The sequence below is a fragment of the Heteronotia binoei genome, chromosome 9, assembly GCF_032191835.1.
Source record: "Heteronotia binoei isolate CCM8104 ecotype False Entrance Well chromosome 9, APGP_CSIRO_Hbin_v1, whole genome shotgun sequence".
In the NCBI taxonomy this organism is placed as follows: domain Eukaryota; kingdom Metazoa; phylum Chordata; class Lepidosauria; order Squamata; family Gekkonidae; genus Heteronotia; species Heteronotia binoei.
In genome coordinates, this window is record NC_083231.1 from 23,418,889 (window position 1) to 23,430,627 (window position 11,739).

The 11,739-nt window shown below is 42.1% G+C and overlaps 1 protein-coding gene across 1 annotated transcript in view; it reads right to left on the bottom strand.

The window, feature by feature from the left end:
* The window catches only part of ATP10D (ATPase phospholipid transporting 10D (putative)), a 48,242-nt gene extending 38,568 nt beyond the window's left edge, over nucleotides 1-9,674 (bottom strand). The window contains exons 1-2 of the mRNA XM_060247360.1: nucleotides 9,341-9,674; nucleotides 6,357-6,551 (exon numbers count right to left, since the gene is read on the bottom strand). Of these exons, the coding sequence (XP_060103343.1) occupies nucleotides 6,357-6,551; nucleotides 9,341-9,624 (479 nt within the window). The 5' untranslated portion in view covers nucleotides 9,625-9,674. The remainder of the gene's footprint in view (nucleotides 1-6,356; nucleotides 6,552-9,340) is intronic.
* Between the last annotated feature and the right edge of the window lie 2,065 nt (nucleotides 9,675-11,739).

Here is an 11,739-nt window from a genome sequence, read left to right on the forward strand (position 1 = left end):
GAATGTTTGCACTGCATGTTTTACTTTCAGAAAGCATTGGAAATGTTCCTTGCCGCGGAAGAAGCAAAGCTCTGAAAGCACCAGTACAAGCTAATTTTTTAAATAAAGCTTTTAAGAATGTATGATAATACAGGAAAAATAATAATAATAATAATAATAAAAAATTTTATTTGTACCCTGCCCTCCCCCGCCGAAGCAGGCTCAAGGCGGCTAACAACACAGTGACCAATGGTACATTAATAAATAAAACATTAATAAACAACATAGTAACCAATGGTGCATTAATTAAAACCATTACATTAAGAACATTGAATTAAGCATTAACTTAACCTTAAAAACCAGTAGAACATTAATTAAAACAAACTATAACATTATCATTGACGCTATTCTAGTTAGTGCTAATGGCGGATTTTCTTCATTGTAAAATTGTACTTCAGCTGTTCATAAAAGCTAATTTAAAAAGAGTGGTCTTGCAGGCCCTGCGGAACTGATCAAGGTTCCGCAGGGCCCGCACCTCCTCTGGAAGTTGGTTCCAGAGATATGGGGCCGCAGCCGAGAAGGCCCGTGAGCGGGTGTTCTGTAGTTTAACTTCTCTTGGAAAGGAAAGGAAAAGGTCCCCTGTGCAAGCACCAGTCGTTTCCGACTCTGGGGTAACGTTGCTTTCATAGCGTTTTCACGGCAGACTTTTTACGGGGTGGTTTGCCATTGCCTTCCCCAGTCATCTACACTTCCCCACCCCCTCCAGCAAGCTGGGGACTCATTTTACCAACCTCGGAAGGATGGAAGACTGAGTCAACCTGGAGCCGGCTACCTGAACCCAGCTTCCGCCAGGATCAAACTCAGGTCGTGAGCAGGGAGCTCAGACTGCAGTACTGCAGCTTTACCACTCTGTGCCATGGGGCTCTTAATGCTTATAATACTTACTTTTTAAAAACTGCCCATTTAAAGAGAAAAAAATTTGGCTGTTTGGAGGCTTGAACCCAGCTTGCTGGGGGGAAAGTGTAGATGACTGGGGAAGGCAATGGCAAAACACCCCATAAAAGTCTACTGCACCTTTAAGGCCAACTAAGTTTTATTCAGAATGTAAGCTTTCATATGCCTATACCATCGGTTATCCTCCCCCACCGCGATCCATCATCTGAACTACTATATCTGGGCCACTGAATGATTATATCTCAATTTGCACTATGTGCCCGCCCACCTTTGTTATATAATGCTGTTGCTTTAATTGTGCTTATTGGTTTTATTGTATGTGACCGGTTTTACCCTGAGCCTGTCTGGGAAAGGGCGGAATACAAATTGACCAAAAATAAATAAATAAATAAATGCTCTAAGCAGACTTCATTAGACAAAATTGGAATGGCAAGCCATCCTTAAATATAGAGAAAGTGGGCAGTGAGTTGGTATGTAGAGTCATGGGAATGTTTTTAGCAGATTAAAAGAATCACAGATTGGGGTCTGGGTTTGTTAGTTAGTGTTGTTAACTGGGCTGAAACAACAGTGGAGGGTGATAAAAAGCAGACTGATGTCATAGGTGTGAAGTGCCATAAATCTGGGTGTCATTCTGGCTTCGTTAGTTGTGGGTTTAAATGGAGGGCATTAGTATCTCAAGAGGTTATAACATCATTATAGTTTGCCATTAGAAAAAAAGAATACATTAAAATATAGTGGAAGTATATACATGCAGTGGAATGTAGTGGCAGTATATACCACAAAGGTCTAGAAACATTTAAGTACAAGTCAGTTGCCAGGTTCCTTCGCTAGATGGTTATCACTGGGTTTCTAAGAGGACACAAAATCAATGTGCAAAATCGATACGGCACTATAGGTACAAAACACAGCCGAAACTATACTAGCGTCTGCCAGAAGCCCACAGCGTCCCCAAACAATGCTGAGCCTGACTGTAATTAACACTTCTAAGCCTTGCAGATTTTCTAAAATGTGGAAGAAGTTCACTGTTCCGTCGAGCTCAGCCTGAAATAATTTAAATCCAGTTGATGTTGTGCGTTTTAACGGAATGTCAAAGACCTCATATTGACTTGGAAGGTGCCTATTCAGCGCAGGGAGGGGGGAATTCAATGCTGAGTTAAAAAATTCCTTTTTGAAGTTCTGACTTTCACAATCCAGGCTTTTGGTGGGGGGGGGGGGTGGCTTCTAGATTATTCTGGTCAGCATAGGTGCAGCAGGGAAGTTGATAAAGAGATCTACCCTAACAAAGCTCACTCAACTTATGTTTTGATGAAAAGCAGGAGTTTAATCACAAGGGACGATTAGGTCTGTTGGTTCTTTTGTTCACACCCCTTCTACCATTTTTCAGGAAACAAGAAGAGATAAAATAACAAAGAAGTGTGAGCCATGCAGAACAAAGTAGGAGTCAAGTTCACCTTTAAGACCAACAAAGTTTTATTCAGAACGTAAGCTTTTGTGTGCTCCAAGCACACTTCATCAGACAAGGAATCAGGTACAGTGAGCAGAGCTACATATAGCTGGTAAGCAGTGGTTTAGAATGCAAAATGGTACAAATTTAAGATCCAATGACAGAATAATACAATTAAAAAATTGAGTAAACCTTTGATCTGGGTAGCACGGGTATGAGAAAGCAATAAAACAGTTAATATGTCAAAATGTGAGAATGTCTGTTAATCACTCTACTGTATAAGCCGGGGCATTTCTTTCTCAGAAGTTTCCCCCATCCAACTAATTTACCTTTTAACATGTAACATACATATAGTTTGCCATTAGAAGAAAAATACATTAAAACATAGTGGAAGATGGGTTTAGTGTGCGAGCACAGAACAGCTTATATATTGGGGGGGGGGGGGGGGGGACTTTGCTGGTCTTAAAAGTGTCACTAGACTCAAACTTTGTTCAATGTTTTTTGAGTTATTTGTTTACCTTTCCATTAAATTCTTCTTTCAAGCTTGCACAATTGTTATTTCACAGAACAAGGAAACACTCGAGGAATTAGGAAGTATGACAATGCATATTAATTGCTTTTTTTTTTATTGACACTGCTTCTTGAAAGCCAATGGGGTAAGGCAAATACTTTAAAAATAAACTTTCTCAGACAGAATAAACGGAGTAAACGATTCAGACTGGGTTCTAATGTTTCCTGACAGATAAGGGAGAAACATTAGAATTAACTCAAACAGAATAAAAAATGACTGCCTGACAGTGTTTTTAATTCAGGTGGGTAGCCACCCATATGTATGCACACAAAAGCTTATATCTAGAATTCAACTTTGTTGGTCTTGAAGGTGCCACTGGACTCAAAGTCTACTCCATGTTTTTAATGTCAATGTTATTGGGTTTATGGCATTTTAGCTTTATTAGCCTGCTGTATTATTTCACTTTTTTGCCATTGTTAATTGCAGTGACTGCTTCCGGCAAAACTGCAATGTGACATTAAAGCAATTAATCGAAAGAAATAAACAGAACTGTCCCGGTTAAGAAGAGCAAGCCTTTGAAGAACACTGAAAGACTTATCACTGATGGTTCTGTCATATGCTGAAGAGGTCAGTCCAAAATGGCAGCTGAAAAGTCTCCATGTAAAGCAAGAGTTTTTCAAGTAGGTTCTGTGAGCATCCGTTCCACAAAGTTTCCATGACATTTCATAAACTCTCTCCTTGGCAGTTTAACTTTCTCCAAGTTAATAAAAATTAGTTGGTTCAACTTTTGGCCTTTGAATTTTGAAAATTATTAAGTTACAGATTTTCACTTTTTTTTACACAAGACAGAGAAAGAGAAAGACAAAGAGACAAGCCAAGACAGAAAGTCTGAGCTATTTCCCCCTCTAATGATGTCAACCAGGGGTATCAAACATGCAGCCTGGGGGCTGAATCAGGCCCCCAAGCAACTGGCTGTTGTCTGCTTCCTTCTCCCTCTCTCTTTTTTCCTTCTGCATCACAGCTTGCTTTGCCAGGCTTGCTCAATCGCACAGGAGCTACAGAGCAAAGCCTCTGTTTTCTCAATTGGCTGAGGCTCCTCCCTTGGGGAAGAAACGAGGGGGGAGAGCTTGCTTTACCAAGCTCTCTCAATCGCACAGCAGAGCTACTGAGTAAAGCCCCTCTTCCTTCTATTGGCTGAGGCTCCCCCCACCCACTCCTGGTTCCCTGAGGAAAGAAGCAGAACTTTGCCCAGTTCCCTGGATCACACAGGAGAGATGCAAAGACCAAGTGCTAATGTTTTAAGCATGTTTTATTTTTATTTTTAAAGTTTTTTTAATTGTGTTTGTGTCCTTTATAAAGTTTATAACTCCACTAGTTGGCATTACATTTTATGACACACGTGGCCCAGCCCAACAAGATCTCATTTATGTCAGATCCGGCCCTCATAACAAATGAGCTCGACACCCCTGATCTAAACATTCAACAAAATGTTCAACAGAAACTAGTTCCCATATTTTCAGTTAAGATGCACGGATGTCAGCTTCCAGAAATTATGCCCATGCCCTGTCTACAGAGATCAGTTCTCCTGGAGAAAATGAATGCTTTGGAGAGTGGACTCTATGATATTCTTACCCAGGCCTCAGATTCAGTGGGAGCTCACAGGAGCGCAGCTCCTGAACCTTTCTGAGAGTTCCACCTCCTCCTTCTGAGGGTTCCACCTCCTTGTCCATTGAATAGTAGGTGCAGCTGCACAACAATCCTGGATGAGATCCACCCCCTATTTTTCTACAAAATGACCCCTGTTCTTACCCCACTGAAGTCTCTGTCACCTCGAGGTTCCACCTCCAAAATCTCCAGCAGTTTTCCAACCTGGTTCTGGCAACCCTATTCCTGGTTCTGGCAACCCTATTCCCCCCCCCGCCCCCCCCCCCCAAAAAAAATCTCCAACCATTAGTCAGGACAGCCCTGGCAACCCTAGGTAAGAAAATCTAAGGAAACAGACCATTAAGAATCATCAAGACTGGATGTCGAAATCCTTTACCATAACAAAACAACAAAAGCGTTTTTTTTCTAACATTTTGTTAAGTAGAAGTCTCAAAAAGGAGAAGATATTGCGATAAATGAAGTAATCTTAGCATTCTTAGCAGAGAGAAGATAATCAAGTCTGACCTTTTTAGTGAAACCAGAGATTTTGCTAAACAATGGAATAGTAATCTCGTCATGTGCTTCCTTAGAAAATGGGCAGCTAAAAAGCATGTGCTCTATGGTTTCAACCTCTCTTAGCAGACAGCAGCAGAGTCTTCCAAGGTTAAGACCCACTGGCCTAATACCTCATACTCTGAGGAACAAAGAACTCCCTGAAGTGCTAACAGAGATCACAAGAGGCTATCATGAGACAGATGTGCTACTGGTCTGATAGAGCAAGTAAGGCTGCCAACCTCCAGGCAATATATTCCCAAGGAGACATGGCAACCTTTGGGAAAACACGGTAAGGTTGAGGTCCTGGAGAAAACGGTGTGTATGACAGTTATACAAACATCAATTCTTAAGCTCAGTTAATATTGCATATATATATATTATTAAACTTCAATTGTATAGTACAATAACTTATACAATATTCCAGTTATGATAATGCTTGTTTCCAAACTGAGCAGAACATTAACCAAGTAATACACAATCCTTTCACTAATTCCTAAGGAACAATGCAGAGTCCACAATGAAAAGACAGGCTCTATACTTATACAGTGTCTGAGAAGGTGCTGTATGGTTTCTTCAGTGAAAATGAAGTACAATGCTGTTATGCTGGTATCATTTCTTCAGCAAACATACAGAGTGCCGTATAATGTGACACGCTTCTGGTTTCTTAGCATGTTTCGACAGCCTTCGTCTTACACACTTATCTCCAATATCTGGAACCAATGCTCAATTAATTTATAACGCAATAGTCTGCTAGTCAATTTCTCAAGCGGCATTAGCGGTTCTCCGATGTCTCTTCATTGTCGACTCTCTGAGTTGTTCCTTAGGAATTAGTGAAATGACTGAATATTACTTGGTTAATGTTCTGCTCAGTTTGAACACGAGCATTATCATAAGTGGAATATTGCATAAGTTATTGAACTATACAATTGAGGTTTAATTATATTTATATATATATATGCAATATTAACTGAGCTTAAGAACTGATGTTTGTATAACTGTTATACACACCATTTTCTCCAGGACCTCAGCCTCCAGGCAATGGCTGGACATTCCTTGGGATTACAACTGATCTCCAGGTGACAGATCAGTTAACCTGGAGAAAATGGCCGCGTTGGAAGATGGACGCTATGGCATTATAGTCCACTGAAGTTCCTCCTCTCCCCAAATCCCACCATCCTCAGAGACTCCACTCCCCAAATCCCCATGTATTTTCCAACCCGGAGCTGGCAACCCTACTCAACAATCCCAGTCCGGTTTTCATTTGCTTACCTACAGTAGACTTGTGCCAATAAATTGTTTAGCTTTTTGTCTAACTTGTATTTTGCGTAATCCTCCACGCCATCTTTCACTGCAATGATGACGAGAACCACCAGGAGAGGTATCATTGTGATTTCCTTCTGAAAGGCTTCAACCACAGGAATCCAGTTTAGCACAGCTATAAATAGGAAGTATAAATTGGCAACTCTGAAACAAAACAAAAGAACACACAGGATGTTGGGATCAACTGATGAACGGTAGATGAGGAGAGTCTGCCTATGACACGTGTGAAAGAACAGCCAATAAGAAGAAGACTGCAGATTTATACCCCGCCCTTCTCTCTGAATCAGAGACTCAGAGTGGCTTACAATCTCCTAAATCTTCTACCCCTACAACAGACACCTTGTGAGATGAGTGGGGCTGAGAGGGCTCTCACAGCAACTGCCCTTTCAAGGACAACTCTGTGAGAGCTATGGCTGACCTAAGGTCATTCCAGCAGCTGCAAGTGGAGGAGTGGGGAATCAAATCCGGTTCTCCCAGATACGAGTCCACACACTTAACCACTACACCAAACTGGCTCTCTTTAGGCTTTTGTGTAAAATAACTTTAGGCTTTTGTATAAAATAGCTCGTTGAGGAAAGTTTAGTGACATTTGTATGGTGACGTATGCTGTTATGACAATTATATGCATTCCTCAGTTCTAAAAACCAGAACAGAATTGCATTAAAAGGAACAAGGAAAACAGGCGACAAGGCCTCAGTGGTTGAAACCAGAACCCTCAATTGTGCCTGGAAACAACAACGACAAAAAAACTAATATGCAAATCAGTTCCTCCTGGGCTTTTTCTACAAAAAAAGCCCTGCTTCAAGGGCAGCCTCTCTGAAAGAGTCTGGTGGTAACCATGGGATAGATGCCAGTGACAAGATCTTTCTGTACCAGGAAGCCAACAGAACCAAGTTTGAGTCCAGAGGCACCTTTAAGATCAACTGGTTTGGGTATAAGCTTTTGTGTGCATGCACACTTCTTCAGATTCTTTAATAACCTACAGATTCTTCAGATTCTACTGCATTTTTAACACATGATTGACACGGTACGTTTACACTAGGTTGTATGCTTGTGCATAACATTATCAAGTTTTAAGTGTTTGACCCACTGTTAGAACGGACCCCAGGCTTCACCTGAGATTCCCTCCCTTCAGGGTTTGGAGCGTGTGTTCTCCCTTGACAATAATTTATTGAATTAGGGCCGACAGAGACGCAAGATACTGTTTTAATCCTTTTTCTTTAGTTTATTATACGTAGTGTAGGTATATAGACAAAATATCACACTGCAAAAATATATGACTATGATAAAAACTAATACAGTGACAACATAGAGAATAATAGTCAAGCTAATAATTACCTCTCCTAGCTGGTTCCCCACAACTGGTGAAAAGCCAGAATTAGGATATCTCAACCAGGAGCTATTCTAACTTTATATATCTTAGCAAGCATGGTTACAAAAGCCGTTATCCAATAAGAGCTTACTCTATAGCTCCTATGGCTCATACCTGAGCTGGGCTCTTATCATTTTTTCATAACATTTGCAGCTTTACATGTTCTATATTTTTAGATTCTGTTTTCAAAGGCGTGGTTAACAAGTCAGCATTTGTTCTTGATTTCTAGACAAGTTATGACTCGCTCATCTGGTTTCCAAATCTTAATGGCGGCTCTTAGCAAGCAGCATTGTTGCTAAATATTGAAAGCAGATTAGAACATAGGCCCTTAACACATTCATCTCAAATACAATATCTGACAACATCATGGGTTGGAACTAGCTAGAAGCCGAGAAATATTCAGAAACCAGAAGAGTTTGCAACTTCTTTCTGAGAAAATCTGGTGAAAAGCATTTTTGGGAGAAAGGCAGGTGAAAGGTATTTTCATAAATAAATTCATGCAGACAGTAATGGAGTCAGAAGGAGGAACTGGGTGCCCATAACCACTTCCTGCTGCCAGAGGCCAATCATCTTGAAGCTTCATCTTGAAACTTGCCCCACCTCTTCCTTACACACTGTCTGATGTCCTGTGTCTGGAGGAAGGACCCACAGTCTGAATTTGACTATTCACTTCCAGAATCTCAGGGAAGCAATAACCTAATTTGTATGTTCATACTTAATACATGGGTAAGGCAATGGCAAACTACCCCGAAAAAAAAAGTCTGCTGTGAAAACATTGCAAAAGCAACGTCACCCCAGAGTCGAAAATGACTGGTGCTTGCACAGGGAACTACCTTTACCTTTTTTACTTAATACAACTGTGGATCAATTCTCACTTTATAGTTTGTACTTGAGTAAAAAAAAGGTAAAGGTAGTCCCCTGTGCAAGCACCAATCGTTTCCGACTCTGGGGTGACGTTGCTCTCACGTTTTCACGGCAAACTTATGAAGCTGCCTTATACTGAATCAGACCCTGGGTCCATCCAAGTCAGTATTGTCTTCTCAGACTGGCAGTGGCTCTCCAGGGTCTCAAGCTGAGGTTTTTCACACCTATTTGCCTGGACCCTTTTTTGGAGATGCCGGGGATTGAACCTGGGACCTTCTGCTTCCCAAGCAGATGCTCTACCACTGAGCCACCGCCCCTCCCAACTTTTTACAGGGTGGTTTGCCATTGCCTTCCCCAGTCTTTTACACTTTCCCCCCAGCAAGCTGGGTACTCATTTTACCGACCTTGGAAGGATAGAAGGCTGAGTCAACCTTGAGCCAGCTACCTGAACCCAGCTTCTACCAGGATCGAACTCAGGTCGTGAGCAGAGGGCTCTGACTGCAGTACTGCAGCTTTACCACTCTGCGCCATGGGGCTCTTACTTGAGTTATAAATATGAGTTATAAAGTGAGCACTGACCCAGAATAACGAGCAATGGGAACATGTTCTGCCTGGCTTATAAATTCACATATGAGGCCATGACACTTAACAAAACAAAATGTCTACCTCAGAATAATGTCACAGAATTGAACTTTACCTGTGAAACTGTTCAAACAAGTTCTTTGGTATAAAATTCCATAATGTGTACTTGGTAGTTCGTATTCTGTTGTTCTTATAATGCTTTGACACTTTTTCGTATTCTTCTTCAAAATGCTCCAGGTGTGGTATAACAAGTCTGTGCTTGCTGACTGTCTTGGACTGCTGCTGGAGCCCTTTGCCTCCTGGGAAGAAGGGTTCTCTTCTGGTATCGCCATCCTTTCTCCCTTTTCGGGCTATCAGGCGGTGCCAGCGATATCTGACCCACTGCAGTGGCTGTGCCATGTTCTCAGAAGAGGTCTGTAAACCTGGCTGTTTCCTTTACTGAGCAGTGTTTGAAAAGAAAGGAGAAGAAAAGAAAACATGAAGTTCAAGTACACGTCACAAGTAACAGGAAACCATCGTTTTCATGTTGAGATAAACAAATGTATTGAAGCGAGTTTTAACTGAATACATTAGATCAGAAGTGGCCTAACTGCAGCTCAGCAACCACATGTGGCTCTTTCACACATATTGTATGGCTCCCGAAGTCCCCACCATCCCATCAGCCAGCTAGGAGAAGGCATCTGTCTTTTTAAATAACTTCTCCAAGGCAAGCCAGGTGGTGACTTGGAGAATGCATTTGAAGTTAAGGTTGCTTTGTTTCCACCTCTCACTCTCCCTCCCTCCTCCCTCCCTGGCTCTCAAACATCTGATGTTCATGTCCTGCAGCTCTCAAACATCCAACGTTCATGTCTTGTGCCTCTCAAACATCTGATGTTTATTCTATGTGGCTCTTGCATTAAGTTTGGCCAACCCTGCATTAAATATTCACCATTTAAAAGAAATTAGAAATCTCTGATTTTAACACTTAAACAGCACAGTTCAATTAGGGATCAATTTGCATAGGTTTTCCTCATGTCCTGCTTCTCCTTTGCTAAATCCCTTTTTTTCTTGCTGTCAAGTCACCGTTGACTTATGGCAACCCAGTAGCATTTTCCAGGCAAGAAACATTCAGAGGTGGTTTGCTATTGCCTGCCTCCACATTATGATTCTAGTACGGGGGTAGCCAAACTGTAGCTCAGGAGCCACACGTGGCTGTTTCCAGTGTGTGGCTCTTGAAGCCCCCACCACCCTGTGGGCCAGCTTGGACAAGGCATTTGTCTCTTTAAATCACTTCTCCAAGCCAAACCAACTGGCGGCTTGGCAAATGCATTTAAAGTTAAATTTGCTTTCTTTCCACCTCTCCCTCCCATCTATTTGCCTTCCTTTCTCTCAAACATCTGACATTCATATCTTGCAGCCCTCAAACAGCTGACATTTATTCTGTCAAGCAAGTCTGGCCGCCCCTGCTCTGGTATTCCTTGGAGGTCTCCCATCCAAACACTAGCTAGAATTGAATCTGCTTCGCTTCTGAGATCTGATGAGATCAGGCTATCCTGGGCTGCCCAGGTCGGGGTTGTTCCTACCATGCACATTTCAAAACCTGGCAATTATTCATTGTTCAAAAGTCCTGGGCTTGGGAGATCTCTCCACTGAAATCCCAGCTCTAACATGAAAGGCGGCCACAGATAAAGACCCATCAATCAGATAAAGGCAGATAATTGCATTATTATGTCAATCAAGTGGCAGGCATGTTCCATGCAAAGAAGTGAAGCTTGGGTTGGCTCTCTCACACGGAAATGGATGAGACTGAAATGTGCTTTATGTGGTCTGTGCTCACTGATCTCCTTCACAGGGGTGCTGCAAGGATGAAAGGGAAGAAAATGGGTGACTGCCCTGAAGGAAAAACAAAAAAGGCTAGCAGTGCACATTATAAACCACAATCTGTGCTGCCTACCTTGCTTAACAGGACTGGCAGAGGAAGAATAAGGGGAGCAGACATCAGGGGTTGGGATAATCAAGGACCATATTTATTAATATTATCTCCAGTCAGCAGAACCGGATCTACATGTTTTTTGAGGGGGGGGGGGGGACAAAATTAAAAAATGACGTCCCCTTATGGGCCATTCTATCTTATGCACCCACAGAATACAATGGACTCCATACCCAATTTGGCGCCCCCCCCTCCGCTGGTGCCCGGGGCAAGCAGCCCCCCCTCCGCTCCCCCCTAGATCCAGCCCTGCCAGTCAGTATTTGCAGCACCCAAGGTGCATAACAGGTTCCATACCCCTTTCTGCAATATTTACTTGTTTACGGCAACAGACCGGAAACACATAATATAAAACAGATAACTGAGTTGATGCATCAAGTATACAGACAGGCTGAATGATCGCACTAAGTACTACTACCTAAATTTCCGATCTGCTCTATCACAGCTGGGGAAAATTCAAAGAATACTATCCTATCTCCCTGGAAAGCATGTATAATATAGTGGGTTCTTAGGCATTGAAGAGGCGAGGTGATAAGTGATAACAAGCT